This window comes from Electrona antarctica, assembly GCF_951216825.1.
Source record: "Electrona antarctica genome assembly, chromosome: 7".
Taxonomy (NCBI): Eukaryota; Metazoa; Chordata; class Actinopteri; order Myctophiformes; family Myctophidae; genus Electrona; species Electrona antarctica.
In genome coordinates this window covers 24,135,455-24,154,502 of record NC_136812.1, presented here as the reverse complement: position 1 = coordinate 24,154,502, position 19,048 = coordinate 24,135,455, and the positions used below count along the sequence as shown (strand labels likewise).

General features: G+C 46.2%; 1 protein-coding gene across 2 annotated transcripts in view; it reads right to left on the bottom strand.

Annotated features, from left to right (window-relative positions):
• Positions 1–11,646, bottom strand: part of pik3r3b (phosphoinositide-3-kinase, regulatory subunit 3b (gamma)) — a 254,079-nt gene extending 242,433 nt beyond the window's left edge. Inside the window, exons 1-2 of one of the 2 annotated variants that reach the window (XM_079506006.1) lie at positions 11,527–11,646; positions 9,792–11,110 (exon numbers count right to left, since the gene is read on the bottom strand). In XM_079506006.1, coding sequence (XP_079362132.1) covers positions 9,792–10,131 — 340 coding nt within the window. In that variant the 5' untranslated portion in view covers positions 10,132–11,110; positions 11,527–11,646. The remainder of the gene's footprint in view (positions 1–9,791; positions 11,111–11,526) is intronic. The other variant, XM_079506007.1, reaches the window with a different exon arrangement.
• Positions 11,647–19,048: the final 7,402 nt, after the last annotated feature.

Below are 19,048 nucleotides of genomic sequence, written 5' to 3'. Positions count from 1 at the left end.
GCATTTTAGCTGAGCTGACCACTCAACACACCTAAAACCTGCTTGATTAATGCCCACTTCATACTCTGGATCGCCGAAAGCAGATGATCTACAAGCTCAGCAAACGCGCCGCACCGCAATGTGTTGCGAGCTTGTAGATCTGTTAATTTCTGCAAATGTTCGCCTGTTATGACATGCCCAGTACAGGATTAGGGATGCTAGGGTGCATGTGGTTAAATATACCAGTAAATCAGGCTTTACAGTAGGTCTCACCCCTTGTCTCCTCCCCCCCGCCCAGTCCTTATCTGTAGGTACAGTGCAATGCGGCATGCACCCCCCCATGCCGAATCGTGCTGCTAAAACTGTGACTCAATACTCTCAGGGATGCAGACATGTGCGCCAACTCCCACGTAGCCCTATTTAAAGACTTAACTCTGGGCTATAGTGTGAATTCTCCGTCTCTGACAGACTAATGTGTGGGACTCCAGTATAGAACATCAAAGAATTTCCCAACGCCGTTGCAAGATCCGAATCAGAACGCCACATCCCTCACAGTCCCCCAGGATTATATTGTGCTCCTTCTTCCCTCTTGTTTTATTCATGGCTACTTGCCATGTTATTTGTTACTCCCCGTGTATATTTTTATCACCTGGTCCTTTCCCCCCATATTTCCCCCATAGAACCTGGGCGCTGGCCTATTCATCAATTTAACACGCACGCTTTTCTGGCCCCCAGTAATTGACTTTCAAAACAGGGGCGATAAATCTCACCTATACAAACAATAATACTTCAGAGATTAAAGACATTAGCATGGAAACCCACGCTGTATCGTGGGAAAAGTTATTGATGTGCCAACCTGCTTTCCTCCACAGCTCCCATGACGCACGCTGGCCAAATGCAATAATCTAGAAATCTAGTCATGGCAACAGGAAACGCAAAACTCATTCCTCCAATATTTATGTTTTATTCTCCCCGTTCATCTTACACATTCTTTATCGAGGACAGCAAGGTGCAGTAGGTTCCGCAATCCATTTCAACATTATTATATCTCCACTCCACCAGAATAACCTTAAAGGTTATACTATTTGCAATTCTCCTGTGTGGTGTCATGTTTTCATTGAAAGGCTAATGGCAATGAACTGGCAACGCATAAATGTGCAACGCTCACGATGGAGTTAAATTAACAAGGGGAAATTGCTGCTGACTGCTTGCTCTGCGGCGGCTCGTTAAGACGTTCGTTAGGGGTCTCCTAATTGCCTGTGCATGCGGCCACAACCTCCAGGCCACGTACTGTATACTCTGCGTCGTCTGCAGGCTGGAAATGTGGGCGACGGCTGGCCAGACGCACTGTGCTGCTGCACTGCGGACCTGACTTTAAATGTAAGTAGGGCAGAGGCTTGGTGTGCATGTGTGTGTGTGTGTGTGTGCACGAGCACGTGCATGCATGTGCAATAAGCTAGAGGAAGCCAGACAAAGCAAGGGAGGAGAGAGAGAGAGAGAGAGAGAGAGAGAGAGAGAGAGAGAGAGAGAGAGAGAGAGAGAGAGAGAGAGAAGGAACAAGCAGAAGAGAAACGAAAGCAGAGAAAGGAAAGCAAATGCAGCCAAGGAATGTTCTGCCAAAGCTCCACATTTCCACATGGATGACACATGTCCTCTAGAAGGAAAACAACACACGTACATGCGCGCGCACGCACACGCACGCGCACACGCACACACACACACACACACGCGTCGCGCACACACACACACACGCACACACGCACACACACGCACACGCGCACACGCACACACGCACACACGCACACACACACACACAGTCAACAAAACAAGGAGGGGGAAGGGTAAACAGTAAAATCCTCAGTGTTCATTTAACTCCGAGAGCTACGGGTCCTTTTTTACACTCAGGATTCTACTGTGAACATGGTTGGGCCTAAACCACAGAATGTCACTGACGCAGTTCCAATGCAGCAGAGGGACAACACACACACACAACAAACTTTGCATGGATATTAATAGAAAGACTAACTGTAAAATCCTCTGTGTTGTTCATTTATTCATTTGTAACCAACTCAATTAAAACTCAAGATTTTACTGTGTAGACTTGAGTTGCCTCCCAGCATAAAATAATGGTAGAATAAACACCTCCAAAGCCCATTGTAATACAGCTGTAATTCATATAAATCAGGGGTGCCCACACTTTTTTTTACTTAGCTACTTTCAAAATGACCAGCTCAACAGGATCTACCCACCGAAAGAAATATTAAACCATTGCATTGCTGAAAATAGTTTAAATATGTACGTGAAGGGGCTTTGGAATAGCGAAGCTGGCGTTACATATAAGACAAATGCACTTGGAATGGGAAATAGAGGGGGAGAAATGGAATAGGTAGAGTTTTTTGTATTTAATTTGTAATGCTACCGAGTCGACGTTTTTGCACATCACAGCAACACTCTCGAAAACAACATATTATATTACATTGTGGGTTTGAGCTGACAGGCCCTTTTGATGTCAATCAATCAAGTCAGTTTAATTCAAGCGGCAGATGCCAAAATAAAATATATATTTTTGTTTGTTTTTTTTAAGCGGCGCTAGCCCCTCCCATGCCCAGCTTTGAGTGTTTGTGTATACACAAATACTGTGTAAACAAAAACATTGAAGACAAAAATGAGGACACAAGTTGTGATTGGCCGGCGTGATTGGGTGGGAGATGTGCCATTTGTTGAGAATGAGATGATGTATGAAGACATACTGTAGCCTACTGTCAAGAAGAATGAGATGATGTATGAAGACATACTGTAGCCTACTGTCAAGAAGTCATTGAGAGTTAGAGCAGGAAGAGACATGTAAGAGAGCAGGTTGTTAGACAGGTACTGTAGAGAGCAGGTTGTTAGACAGGTAGAGAGCATGCAGGTTGTTAGGAGAGACAGGTAGAGAGCAGGTTGTTAGACAGGTACTGGAGCAGACTGTTAGACAGGTAAGAGTTGTTAGACAGGTTGTTAGACAGGTAAGAGTTGTTAGACAGGTAGAGAGCAGGTTGTTAGGAGAGACAGGTAGAGAGCAGACTGTTAGACAGGTAAGAGTTGTTAGACAGGCAGAGAGCAGGGTGTTAGACAGGTAAGAGTTGTTAGACAGGCAGAGAGCAGGTTGTTAGACAGGTAGAGAGCAGACTGTTAGACAGGTAAGAGTTGTTAGACAGGCAGAGAGCAGGTTGTTAGACAGGTAAGAGTTGTTAGACAGGTAGAGAGCAGACTGTTAGACAGGTAAGAGTTGTTAGACAGGTAGAGAGCAGGTTGTTAGACAGGCAGAGAGCAGGTTGTTAGACAGGTAGAAAGCAGGTTGTTAGACAGGTAGAGAGCAGGCTGTTAGACAGGTAAGAGTTGTTAGACAGGTAGAGAGCAGGTTGTTAAGAGAAAGAGAGACAGGTACGCTCACAGCTGCACAAAGACAGATATCTCCACCTCCCCATCGGGCTTCATCAGTGACATTGAGGTATAGAAAACATCTACAGCGGCAGCGCATCAACTCTTCTTCACCAGGATGTCTCTATAGAATGACAGGGTTCCCATATAATTACCCTCTCACTCCCACGTTCTCTCTCTCTCTCTCTCTCTCTATCTCTCGCTCTCTCTCCTTTCAGCCTCCAATTTTACACAATAGGCAAAGGCAGAGCAGGGAGCTGCATCTGACCCATTAAGAGCCTAAACAAAGAGCTAACATGCTAGCTGCGGCTAAGCTAAATATAAAACCAACAAATGAGGCAATTAAGCTCGGGCCCCCTCGTTAGGCCACTGCTGCGCACGATCGATCCCCTGCCCAGGGGCCCATCACACAACTGATCACAGGCTGTCACCCTGCTGCTGGGCATGAGCACGCACACACGCATGCACGCACGCGCGCACACGAACGCACGCACGCACGCACGCACGCACACACGCACACACGCACGCACGCACGCACGCACGCACGCACGCACGCACGCACACACACACGCACACACACACACACACACACGTTACACACACAAATAACAATTAGTGTTTCTCCCTGCAGCTCTCACGCGTCCTGGTCTGTCTGTCTCTTTCTCTCTCGCTCTCTCCGTTTCCTTCTGTCGTCTGTGATCTCAGAGTCATTAGTAACAGCATAACACCTTTTCATCATGCACGCAATAACATTGATGGGTTGCGAGCACTATGCCGTGTACTCCTCAAGAATACACACACACACACACACACACACACACACACACACACACACACACACACACACACACACACACACACACACACACACACACACACACACACACACACACACACACACACACACACACACACACACACACGCACACACACACACACACACACACACACACACACACACACACACACACCTTTGCAATGCAACAAGACAAAGAGACACCTGCTGGTGCTCAATTAAAAAGTCCAATTGCTTTCGATCGCCACTGTTTGAGAAGTGCACGTTGCATGCATGTGCATGTGCATCTCCTGGGTGGGTGGGTGGGTGGGTTGGGGTGGGGGTCTGCCTGAGTGTGATGAGATACTATTTGCTACCATATCCCATTATAAAGAGGGACGCGTGGTTGTTTAGTGCTCATTTGTAGAGGAGAAGAGGATCTCTCACTGTGAACTAAATAGGTCAGGCAGCAGACATGACAAGCAATCCGTGGGGAAGGGAATGGGAGATCAAAGGAACCCATCTAATCACCCCTGGCTCTGTGGAATACCACCATGTATTTACGTTACACTGTAGGTCAAGGGCAGCATATTCAGCTAATTGTGTGTGTTTGTGTGTTTGTTTGTGTGTGTGTGTGCGTGCGTGCGTGCGTGCGTGCGTGCGTGCGTGCGTGCGTGCGTGCGTGCGTGCGTGCGTGCGTGCGCACGTGTTGTCCCTACACCAACAACGGGGTAGGACGAAGGAGACAGAGAGGGGGTAAGATTGAGAGGAGGAGGCCGAGAGGCGGCGGAGCCGCGCCGAGATGGAACACTGGCTGACATTCTGCAGAGTGTACAGTACAGTAACAGTGCATAGACTGTGTGCCATGCGAGGAAACCAGATAGAGAGCATCAGAAGGTGATAGGGCAGTTCTGCTTGTGTGGTCTGACTTTATTCCTGGCTCTCTCTCTCACGCATGCGCACGCGTGCACACACACACACACACACACACACACACACACACACACACACACACACACACACACACACACACACACACACACACACACACACACACACACACACACACACACACACACACACACACACACACACACACACACACACACACACACACACACACACACACACACACACACACACACACACACACACACACACACACCCTCAGGGACCACACCAGACTTTTCAAGGTTACATCTGTACAGAAAAAGACCACCAAATCACCTGCGCACACTGGCCCCATTGTGTAAAATGGTTCTATATATGGCTTGGGACGACGCGAGGGAAACACTCAGGTGTTAAAGCCTCAGTGCTTGCTAACATCCAAGGCCTTTGCGGTTTTCAATGGCGACCGTGCTCACACTGCAAGTTCCACCTCATGGCTATTTCAAGGTAACCCACGTCCGTCGGGCAATCTCGTGCATCACACCGTGGCTCTGTCACGCCAGGGAATTGCCACCTAGCCGGCCGAACTCTTTCAATTAATGCCCCTGTCCAGAATGATCAAGGGATGTGTGAGTCCTCTGTCGCTGCATCTAATTGCTTCCCTCATTTACATCAAAGGGAAACGCAACAAAGTCAGCGAGGGCGCCGCTACAGATAAAACAAGCTAGCTGGCTTATCGTGGCCCAGCAGTATGTTGTGTGTGATTACCCTATTAAGTTCACAATGGACTCTGATTAGCTTAGCCTCCTAGCTCCTCCCTCCATCTCCCCCATACCTATAGTAGGTAGACGGTGAGGTTCCCATTCCCATCAGGGATTGATTAGCCTGCTGTCATAATTAATGTTGCATGGCACATGAGAACAACTCCCCTGAAGGGAGGGCTGAGGCATCAGGTTGGGGAATGGGGGAGTGTTTGCAATCAGAAGGTCTTGGACAGAACTCTGCACTGATTGCTGATTACTGGCGATGTCAGGACTATTAGGTAGCGCAGACGATTTAATCGCAGCACCATATGTGTGCACGTGTGCATGTGTGTGTGTGTGTGAGTTTAGTATGGCTTGTGATGTAAAGGAAAGTGGTTCTTTGGCTTGCATTCATTGGGAAACTTCATTTGGTTGTCAAAGGGAGATATAGAACCATTAGGGTTGCCTAAACTAATCTGAAGAACTAGTAGAGATTAGAGAACCACAGAGACTTAGCCACTTGTCTTAAACCCTGGCGTACAAGTATACTTCATTGTCCAGGGTCTCCCAGGGGTCTATACTTAGTTAGAGTGCCCTCTTTTTTTTCCTCTTCACAAAATCTATTCACCAGATATATTTACAAGCCAACAATGCCTCATGTTGCAACACGTAGTGTCGATCTGCTATTTTTTCGCAGAATATACGCTGACATGATATGACATGATGAGATGGAACAGAAGGTCAGAATGAATAAAAAGTGTTGATCATGGAGGCGGCAGAGGCTTTCAGGGGACAGAGACACACAGGGAGCTTGGTGAAGAAGATGTGAGGACACTGCATGTCAAATGAATAATTCCTTGTGCTGTTCCTCTGTCTGTCTTTGAGCATGCTGCGCTCTGTCAAAGCAGACACTTCAAAGGAACTCCACCAACTTAAATTACGCTTACCTGACCTCAGCCCCGCCACCCCCCACACCCGCCCCTCATATAGTACCTTGGCGATAAGAGAAGACAGGTGGACGAAGACAGGTGGAGGCAAAAAGTGTCAAGGGGAATATGTAGCACACCGAGAGAATCTGAATTACTTTATTCTTTGAAACACTCATCATTGCACACACTTTGTTTTAAGGTTGCTGTTGGTGAAGTTGATGAAGGCTATACTGCTATACTGAAGTAGTGTACTGCATAGAGTATACAATTATTTGACTTCCCCAGTGATCCAAGATCACTCCTGTTCTCAGAAAACTGAATCAATACACCCTCAGGAACGTGCTTGCCAAAGAAGCAATGTACTCAGAGGGAAACAGAACAGGGCGTGCCTGCTTGTCAGCAGTGATGGAGTTTGCAGATCAGTTAGCGTTCCCTCAGCAGGGCCCAGTGTGCTGCCCTGTGCTACTGCTACACCACTGGGGTGATTTGTGAGAGCAGGAATGTGGCATGTCAGGCAGCCAGTGCGCCAGCCAATCAATTATTCAGGACAAATGCAGCCTTGTACAGCTACAAGAAGCAAGGGGATGGACAGAGGAACAGAGAGAGGTTGCATACACATGGTATGACTAGGAGTCTTGTCCTGTACCAGCAGTGGACGCAGGGACAGGGTATATACTGTATATATATATATATATATATATATATATATATATATATATAAGATGCCCCCAGTCCTGGACTCACAAAAAAGGGATGAATAGATGCCAGATTTTTGTGTTCCGATGCAGAGCCTGATTTTGGAGGATGCTAGACCACCAAATACATGTTTTTTGATATTTTGAAATCAATATGAAAGACGTGGAAAGTTTATTTGACAACAAGTAGATATAGAATACACACATTTATTTAACCACAGGACCTATTCAGAAATAATAACCAATCTACAAGCTCACAACGAGTACAGGCTTTAGTCATTAGACCGACAACCTACCTCAAACCCTAATTTAACCCTAACCGCAAGCATGTTCGACCGCTGCTTGCTCATGTCGGTCCGTTGGTGTGTCTAATCTGCGTGTGCATCCCACTCAACAACGCGTCACAACTCTATGCATTGTGAGTTTGTAGATCTGCTATTTTTTTTATTCTTGAAAAGGTTCAAAATAAAGACACATACAGCTACTGTAGATAAGTGCTGATGTTGATGTTCGAATCCTGAACCCGGTGGCGTCACTCCCCGACTCTCTACTCTGTTTCCTGTCTCTCTCTACTGTACTATCAAAAATAAAGGCAGAAAGGCTCCCCAAAAATATCAACAAAAAAATAATTGAAAAAAGAAAGTAAAATAATGACCGATATATTGGCCAAACCGATATATCGGTCGGGCTCTACTCTACTGCACTCACAAACAAGAGATGAATATGCCAGACAATTAAGAGAGAGCAGAGAGCTGCCAAGGGATGCAGAGGAAGGGAACACGTACATTGCTGTCTGTCTGACCCATTTAGCAAATGAACAGACACAAAAACAGCTACGTTGACTAGAGCACAATATAGCCCTCACACTAGACATACACAGGGATAGAACAGATCTGACCACCCTTTTGTACTAGTAAACAACACTAACAAAAGCCTGCAGAGTTGAGAATAGCTTTTTAAGTGGGCCATTTCTATTTCGCAATGCTGGTTTCATTTCGGTCTGCATTACACAAATCCCTTTCAACCTCGTTGCTGTGACCATCCGTTCCACAGGCTCCTGAATAAAACATCAACAAAAGTCCAGTGCATGTGTCTGCAAGGCATATGCATTGCAGACACATGCACTTGCACAATCATTAATGCAAACATCACCACGACTAGATTATATCACTAAGACACCAGTCCACATTGGAATATTAACCCTCTATACTTCTCTCTCTTCGCCAATAATTGTCGACCTGTTATATTTGGTGAATGTCCCCCCCCAGAATATGGATGCTAGGAACCCTAGCAAGTGGTTAAGGCAAGGTGTTCCAGGTATTCAGGAGCTTAGTGGATTGGACAGAATGGACACTTAGTCGATAGGCCTGTAGGCCACAAACTGTGGCAACGTTTCTGAGAAGCGTGGCGCATGTCGGAGAAATATGGCCATTGATCGCCACAACGGCCCTTCCTCCACTCAAGAGCTCGAGCTGCAGACTGGAGTGAAGAACACAATCTGTACTAACACCGTAAACATGCAGCTTTTATTTTCCACTGCAGCACAACTCATATATCTGTATGCCTTAATGACTTGGTCTTAACTCTGGCAGGATAGCAGTAAGGGAATTACACACTTCCAGACCCCATGACAACATAACGCTGTTCAATAAGCATGGAACACATGTTCAATCTTCACATGGGTTGACCCAGTCAGGACCACTCTAGCCTGTTAACAGGTCCTGAAAAAATGTCATTGTAAAATAAACTAGATAAAGTGCCCCTTGGGGCACAGGTCTCCACCAGGACAGGTCAGGTTGTGGCCTCCTGGTGGCGCTATAATAGGCCAATGTGAAAAGGGTGCCATTTCTTCTTACGCCTTGGATGGCAATTGGATGATGATGAAGTGTGGCATTTTGTTCCAAAAATGTGTTTTGCAAAAATCCACCTGTTGGTGGCGCTATAACAGGCCAATGTGAAAAGGGTGAGATATATTCCTCAGCCTATTTAGTAGGAAAGCCTCCTGGTGGCGCGGTCGACCGGGCCAACCGCGCCGGAGATTAGCTGTACACACGGACAGAGTGCAAAACATACTCTCTCCCCATGCCTTCGGCCTGGTGGAGACAATTAGCAAATTACCTTTCTGAGATTGGGTTTGAGTTTATCCCAGCTTTGGGACACAAACTCTGAGCCCAACCAGGAAGCTATGTGGAATCTTCTCTAGCCAAGTAAAATAATTAGGTAGACCTATACACCTTCACCGTATATATCCCAGCTAGGTTCTCATCTTTAGTCTGAGATATTAAAACCTTCAAATAAACATTGTGTGTTAGAAAATATAGTGGTCGGTGGAGCCCAGGCTAGAGGGGTGAATGGCACTCACCTGAGGCAGCAAGCTGGGGCCCCACAGCATTCTGTGCCCCTGCGGGTGTTGGGGGCATTGGCCTGTGCCAGGGCTTGGCAGCAGGTGGGACCGGTTTCATCACCCCCACGTACTCCACAAAGGTCCCTGGGAAGTCTCCCTTCTCCTTGGTCCTCTCATTGGTGCCATGCAGCCAGCCTTTGGGGGTTCGCTCATCGCCCTCCTGGTAGTCCACTCCTGCTGCAGCCACCAGAGAGGCCCAGGGTACGGTGAGGAGGTCACCTGGCTGGAGACTGATGTCATCACCGCGCTCTCGCTTGTACTCAAAGACTGCCCGGTACTGAAAGCTGTCAGACGCCATGGTAACACAAGTTCATGGGGGGTGGGACTCGGGAGGGTTACAAAGCCAAGACACAAATGGTGCCTGAAATGTGCTGTGTCCAATTGACTTCAGTTGCTCAGTATGAAAATTACAAATAAAGCAAATAAAAAGGCTTGGAGAATAAAAATATCTGTTAAAATCCCTGAGGTGGAACTGGAGCTCCACATCTAATCCTGGGAAAACCTTGGATGCTGCCTGAGAGTTGCTGTGTCGCAGTGACTTGGATGACGCTGTAAAAAAATAAGCTCGTAAAAATGGTATCCCTGAGGTGGAATTCCGCACCTGAATTCTGGAAACCTTTCTGGAGACCAAAGTCCACTTTCTTTTCAGTCCAAGGTGGTTAAAACAGCACCAGAAATAAATTCCTCCAGTTACAATGAAACTTTATGAAACCTATAGCTCTTATAATATTGGCCAGTCGGTGGGTCTGCGACTCTGCGTCAGCACTTTTCAGTCCCTGTTTTGGTCACACGTCTAGCAATCTTAGCCGATGTTAACAGTCTGCCAGTCGATCACAGCTTTCCAGTCAGAGGCCTGAGTGCTTTGTGTCTCCGCATGGGCAGACTGGGCAGCAGCAAGGCAGACAGACAATCCACCAGGCTGTGCCTTACTGGGAAGAGAAAAGGAGGGGTGAGAGTGGGTGGTGGTGGGGAGGGAGGGCTGCAAAAGGAGGGTGGCACAGTTGGCTATTCTAGGACACGGTGACCTGTAGATGATGCCCTGAGGTTCTGCAGGGATGTTGCAGTGTCCTGTGTGTGGAGCCCAGTGGGAATAAAGCAGGCTACGGGGTCTGTTGTCCTCAGGTACAACACACACACCTGAGTAAATCCACTGCAGTGCAGAATTTGGCTTCTTTTTCAGCGCGCCCCTGTGTGCAATCCTCTGCAGCTCTCTTTCTCTCCTGCAGTCTTCTCTGTTTCACATGTCCCAACCCAGACAGATGTAGGTGACCTGAAAACTTCAATAAAGTTGCAATGTTATTACCATGCAGCATTGTTTTTGTTACCATAGTATTGTAATTTCTGTTCCCATTAGCTTTAGTTGTTAGTAGCCTATACATGTTTTGATATTATTGTCAAAAACATTAACTGAGGTAAAAATAATAGTCACTGAATATGTGACTATAATATAACTAAAATCAGTTTAAATACCTATATAAATCAGAAGAAATACAGTGTATCTAAAAAGTTCATGTGCATATATACCAGATATCCTGCTATAAGTGGAAGCAACACAAACAGAGTCTATACATACATTACAAATCGTGACTAGGCGAATAAGAACTTCAGAGCGCAGTCTAGTCTGGCCGACAACTCGACTGCACTAGTCTGCCCCACTATCCAGCCAGACACAAATACGGAGCAGCAAACTCACCGTTCCCAACAGTGGCCGACGAGCGCGCAAACTGTATCCACTGACCGGTACCAGTCTTCCACTCAATACACGCTATATCAATTCCCCGAGACCGAGCCCAGACAGTCCATACAAGCCCATCAAAATAGATGCGTGGCTGGCTGGCTCCACCAGACAGTCAGCCCCAGCTGAACCACTGTAGTAAGCGGCAGTGCTGATGTCAGTAAACCACACCCCCAGCGTCTGCAAATTATACCAGCGGAGGAGAGGAGACAGAACCGGCGCACCATCCGCCGCTGCTTGAGTTTTTGTAGCCGTCCGTACGACGGTGTCGAGCGCCAGAAAACAGCAGACCTGCAAGACCACCGCGCGTCGCGGAGGCGACGCGCTGTGGTCTTGCAGGTCTGCTGTTTTCTGGCGCTCGACACCGTCATACGGATGAAGCGCAAATCAAGGCTGCACTGCAGCAAGAGCAAGCAGAAAAAGCCTTCTGTGACCTGCTTATTATGTTGAGCTTATTCATTTGTAAAAAGAAAAAGAACGGGGGGCGTTTGACATTTTTTGTCAGCCTAATTTGGACGACGCGTTGCGGTGGTTTCGTTCGTTATGCTGAAAACGAATTATGACAGGGGCAAGCAAGAGCAGACGTGGCAGAATATTAAGGCTCACGACGACAAGGACTGCTGCTCTGACTACTCTGCAGAGTCTAGTGATGAATTATGTAACATCAATCTGACCTGGAATGTAGCCGCATCTCACGCTTGCGTTTGTTGGGGAAGGAATCAGCTAGGGTTGTGTTACGGACGGGTATTGCATTGGGACACTGCAACTTCCAAGCATCAACACATCAGCCAGCCAGACTGCTACGTCAGACTCATGACGGTCATTGCACGTGTCTGTCTGGGAGTATAGAGCATCGCAGTCGCGCCCCCTTTCAGAACGAGGGCCCTTGTCCTAGCGAGGGCCCAGGAAATAATTCCCCAATAAACACAATTTTGGCCGATAAAATAATTATAGTAAGAACAAAAACAAAACAAAAAGTGTACCCTGTCCCTGCCTTTTTTTCTTCTTTCTAATTATTTGATCTGCCCAAAACATTGTATTTATTGTCTTGATTTGTCACAACAAGAATTAACTGACATTTATTGTCTCCACCAGGCTGAAGGCATGGGGAGAGACATGTTTGTATGTTTATTACGTTGCACTCCGTCGGTGTGACCTTGTGTGTGTGTGTGTGTGTGTGTGTGTGTGTGTGTGTGTGTGTGTGTGTGTGTGTGTGTGTGTGTGTGTGTGTGTGTGCATGTGCATGTGTGCATGTGTGTCTGTGTGTGTGTCTGTGTATAGCTAATCCCCGACACCGTTGGCCCGGCCGATGCCACGCTGTGCACACACACTCCCTGGACGCCAACGATGAACCTCTGGCCCAATTTTTCCACAACGGCCGCTTCCCAATATTTCATCCCCATTGCCTTCCAAAGTTTGCAGGATTGGTCAGTTTTGAACAAAATGCCTCCAATCTTAACACAGTGTGCCATTTCCGTGCAATTATGCACGCACATTCCCACTAGGCAGAGGAAGATATACTGTACCACTTAAACATTTTCAAATCAGCCTCATGGTGGCGCTATAACAGGCCAATTCCTGTTTTACCTATAACTGCACCGAACTGTGTAGCCTACAAACTTTTATGCACACTCCCTAGAGGCCAAGGAAAAACCTTTGCCCTACATTTTTCGCATCTGCCTGTTAGCGGCACTATGAGGCCGATTTTTGCAAAACACATTTCCTTGGGTTAGGGTTATTACTTGCACAGATTTTATCCAATATCCAATCCATACATCATGCAAATCGGTATACATACACTATCTCTATAGTCACGTGTTCAACAGAGATCTGTTTGATTTTTCATATTGCGTTCAGATCTGAATGTATAAATTCGCCTCGCTTCGTCCCGTTTGTATACTGCGGCAGGTTGCGCCGCACCCGTTTACACAATTCTCGTCTTTGCATTGACTTTGTATGTAATCGCGCCGCTCTAACCATCCAAGTCTGAACGCACCTTTACTTTATACACATGTTGCCCAAACATCACAAATGCTATTATCCTGGTGGATTTCTAGTTGCTATAGTGAATCATTTTAGGGCCTGTATATATAGGCTGTGTTTAATAGAAGTGTTATTTATTGGATCTGGTTAAGTAAATTATAAGACCAGTGTATTTATGGTTTAGAGTAGGCTATAGTGAAATGGAAAATAAGTAAGTTTTTCACACTTTTAGAGCATATCGTGGTCATGGCCATACCTAACAATAGATGGCAAAACAATGGGACATTTTCCATTTTTGTGTATTTTTATATCAAAAGTCCATAAATGAATGTTGATTTCATTCACCTGTTTGATTCCCATAGCACTGTTTCTCCAAACACTGAACAACTGATTTTGATTACTGAACTACTCCGTTTTTAATCTCATTCAAGATGACATCCAGACAGTGTATTACTCATTTAAAACTTAATCAGCACGCTAAAATATGTATCTGAAAACATAAGCCACGTAGCAGCAAGTATGCTAAGCTGGCCATCTCTCACACTTGTAAACAAACAGTAGCATTAACACCAAGCCCCCAGAGTGCCTGGCCCCGAGCCCTAGTGGTCAGATCTGGAACTGCAGGCATGCAAAATACATGAGCAAGAGAGCATGCCGCTGGGTCTTTGCTTTGTGAACGCGTGAGGTGACTCGACGTATAGGTACCACAAGAACAGCGCGAGGGTTACACATTAGGAGCCAACCAATTCTATCGAGCCAACAGAGCACAGATACTTCCGGCAGACTTATAGTTCCACAGGTGCTTCAAAAAGCCACTGAGCAACTTCCAAATTCGCACTTAACGCACTTGGTCGTTTATACTTTATTCAGTGCACTGGTGCGCTGTGCCCCGGGTGTGCTGTGTGCCCGCACTGGAGTGTCTCACTGCGGTGTCTCGAGCGCTCCCCGGGGGCTCCCCCGGGACAGCAATTTCATACAATCAGGAGAGAGAACTCACAAAGAATACAGGATAAACAAGTGAAATGTCCAAAGATGCAATACTTACAACACTGATCAATGCTATACTAAACCGGATGACGAAACAATCAGGACTGCAGGATATTTTAAAATATTGCATGGACTAGTGTATGCAGACATTTGCCATCAGAGAGGGAATAATCACAAATACCAAAGAGGAAATAGTAGCGTTATAGGCTTAACTGACTTTCAGTAACATATTTGATTACGGTAGGCTATTACTCAAATCAGTTTGACTGTGCTGTTGTATACCCATATGATTGGATATGACACAAATAACTAGAAATGTCACAATTTTGGGAAAATGTCAAGTGTGGTCTCGAGTACAGTGTGGGCTTGAGTAGCTCGCTAAGTACAGTATGATGATGATGTCTGATGATGTATTGGCCCACATGACATTGCAGGGGGCGGAATAATAAATCTGCAAACGTTTGGGGGTTACTCTATAAATAATAAAGTCTGGTTGGTCTGTTGTATGGTTGCACTGTAGCGTGTTTAGTGTAACCAATAGACTGCAGGTACAAGGAAGTAGAACAATGGACAGGCAGGCATGAGGGTAGCTCAGCAGGGACAAACTAGGGCTGTCAATGCACAACATATCCCTCTGCCTTTACTTTGAAAGGTTCCCTTAACAAAAATAAAATTATTAGCTCAGTGTCCACTCTTCAAAATACACGTTAGTCTCTATTGTTTGGATATTCACACTTCAACAATGGCTTTAAACACATGTAATAGTTGCCTGAACTAGGGAATGAGCACCTCACACTGTAACTAACTTAGCTGCTTTGAAACAAAGTAGTCCCAGCTGTCGATAGGATAGCAGAACATCATCTGGCTTTAGTGCACATTGATTGGTCAGCTGCTGTATACAATCACCATTTATGCTTTTATCACTCAAGGTCAAAGTGTGATGTATCATTGGGTATGTGATGTAGATACTGTATATATATTTATTTTACCAGATAGTGGATGGAAGTTTAGCAGTTTCAAACTTTAGCAACCCACCATGGCTGAAAATGCAATTAAGCCATGGCTGCTCTCCAGTGACATGCAATTCCATCCTGCTTTCCACATTGCAGAATAGACCTTTTTTTTCTTCTTCTTTTTTGTCTCTCCAAACAATAATAGAGAGTTAAAACTGTACTCATCATGAGAGCTAGAACCATTGTATCAGTTGGTGGTTAAGTAGCTGAGGAACTGACAGATGTTCCTGGCCTTGAAACCAGAGTGAGGTGATTCAGGGGGATGTTCACATGTTCCACTTGTTGGGAGCCAAAGATAAATGTTCAGCTCATCAGCGAAGCGACCGTCCAGCTGCAAGCTAATTAGAGAGCCCTGTGAATAACACAACATTTCGAGAGGAGCCTGCCTGATTTCATGGTCTAAATCGCTGCCGTGAAACTGATTTTATATGGTCAGTAAACTGGAGCTGTGTCCTGTAGTTTTGGAATGCAATGAATACAGCCATTAATAATTGGTCATCTGGTACGCAAACAAGGCTGAAAAAGGTTAGGTTTAACCACATGAACCCTAGTGTCCCTATTCTTGTGAAGAATAAAAATGGAAATAGGGAGCAAAGCGAGAAGGGGATAAAGGTGACCAGTGTTGTCAATCATGCCTCCATGCATCCATCCATCCTCCACTGGGAGTGTGACACGCCCGGTGCCGTGTCTTGCGTGCCTCGAATGAAAGCGGCTATCCGAGTCATTATTGTGTATTCTCACTGTACACGTGTTGCACCTGTGGTTGACCTCTCATTACAACACCATCCACTGCTCATTTTTCTCTTCTCGAAGCAGCGTCCAACCTCTGCCATTCATCTCTTCCTGCTCGTGGTAATGGCATTTAGGTCGTCACGTCTCTCTATATGCAAATATGAAGTGACAGCAATCGATAGGCAGCGCGTCGAGTGACGGAGGAGATATAATGAAGATAGTGCGGGCCGTTTAGTCATGCTTGCGTCTCGGTGTCAGACGGGGTTGATCATCTAATTTATGCTCTCGTATACTCTCATCTCCGCCTTTGTCTTATCTCTCGTAGCCACAGGCGAAGTAAAGAGAATGTGCAACAAGGGGGAAGAGTGAGGCTTCCCAGAGGAAACAGGCTGCTCTACTCAGATTAAAAGTGTCAAATAACAGAAGCATCTTCACATTGTATCAACGTGTGCATTTGTTCATGTGTGTGTGTGTGTGTGTGTGTGTGTGTGTGTGTTAACACAGGTTAACCTCTCTTCTCTCACAAGGGTCATCATAAGGTACAGAATGCCCTTTCTTCACTGCCAACTGTTTGAATATGGCAGGATTATTAGTAGGCCTATGTGTAATAGCGACATACTAGCGTCATGTCCAGGGGGTGTACTTGTACATCAAGCTGCCTCACGCTACAGAAACAGGAGATAGGCTCCTGCCCTATGGGCCTCGATCATGGCTCGGCAAGGCTACTATGTGTAATAGGAGGTCACTAACAGCCTCTCTGCATCTTCGTGTCTGGGATAACCACTCACCCACAGGTCCATTTATCTTTTCCTCTCCTTATCTCCTTATCATTTACTCTCTTCCTCTCTGTCTCGACTCCTCACTCAGTTTGGAGGATCACTAGTCTGATCAAATTCACTTCCTTGGGTCCTCAGCAATACACTTACCAATTGTGAAGTCAGATGAACGGTTCTTGAGATATGTGGAGAGACAGGGTAACTTGCGCGCGCACGCACGCACGCACGCACGCACGCACGCACTGATTTTTAGGCCACATTTGAAGAACATCTTTAAATGGGCATTCCATATTTTAGTAGAAATATAGTAGTAGAATGAGAATTTGCAAGCATAGTCAAAATGGCTTGAATGATGGTTCCAGCAATACTCTTGAGAGCACATTTTCTGCTTTCATGTCGTTAATCATGTATAGAAGACTAGTAACGGCTCTAGTATGCTTCCTTGGGGAACCCCACATGTGCAGTGCACTGGGAAGGATGAGGACAGCATTCCATTGACAACAACCACTTGTTTTCTTCCCTCAAGGTAGGATTTTATCCAGTTGACAGATGTGTTACGAACTAATCGCCTTCAGCATATTCAGTGGAATTAATTGATTGACAGTGTCAAATGCCTTTTGGAGGTCCAGCATGACCATGTCGCAGTATTTGCCAGAGTCTATGTCACGTGTGATGTAGTAGGCCAAATACTACTGTATTGGACCTGTCAATGGAGTGGGATGTTCTGAAGCCAGATTGGAATTAATATTCACCTGCATATTGCACTTTTTTAATCCTTTATTTACCCAGGGTAGTAGCTGAGCACATGTGCTCATTTTCAGCAACGCCCTGCACATAGAGACACACAGACAGACACACACATTAAAACTGACTGACCAGTACAACCACAGTCTTATACTGTTGGCCACTAAGCAGCTCCACTGGAGCAGTTGGGGGTTCAGATTTTAGTTAGTTAGTTAAACCACAGAAGTACCAAGTGATTCCCACTAGCAGTGCAATTTCACAACCCAGAGCTTGGTGTGCAGAACAAATTGTTGTACTTTTACGATGACCGCAAGGACGACTCAAATGCAATATTTAACCATGACATTTTGAGGCTTGGGGAGAGCAGCCTGGGGTTAGAACGTGTCTCGGCATATTCAATGGATAATGTCAGCATGAACTATGGGTACATAAATCTGTGTATAAAAAGACAAGAATGGTGCACATTGTAGTGGGCACGGTGGCACAGTCGGTAGTGCTGTCGCCTCACAGCTAGAAGGTCCTGGGTTCGATTCCCACTGGGGACGCTGGGGGCATGTTCTCTTCTCCGCATCATCAGTGCCCATACCCGAGGTGTGGTTAGCGAAAGGGCCTTTCTGTGTGGAGTTTGCATGTTCTCCCCGTGTATAGGTAGTAGCAAGGACTGTCTAAAGAGGACGAGACGTGGCCTGGGCCGTGGCTCAGTGGTCCGGGCGCCTTGGCTGGTGGTCCGGTCTGGCGGTGTGCTGCGGGTTCGACTCCCGATCCCGACGGCCTTTGCTGCATGTCTTCCCCCCGTCTCTCTCCCCATTTCCTGTCGGCCTACTGTCTGTCCCTCCATAAAAAAATAAAAATAAAGGCGAAAGCCACAAAAAAAAAAACATAAAAAAAAAAAAAAAAGACGAGACGCGAAGACCGTGCGGGCGACGCCATGTTGCTCCATGGTGCTCCATGGAAGGAAAGAAACATGCGCAATGGGCTATATGCAGCCAACACTTCCGCGTTCAGCTTCCTTGGTCTCAATTGCGCATGTTTCTTTCCTTCCATGGAGCACCATGGAGCACCATGGAGCAACATGGTGTCGCCCGTACGGTATTCGCGTCTCGTCCTCTTTAGACAGTCCTTGGGTAGTAGGTACCCTCACAAAAAACATGCAGTAATCCTGGTCTCTAAACTACCTCCCCCTGGCTAGTCAGGGGGAGGTATGATGGAGGCGAATGGTACTGGTTGGAATAACGTGTTCCTTGA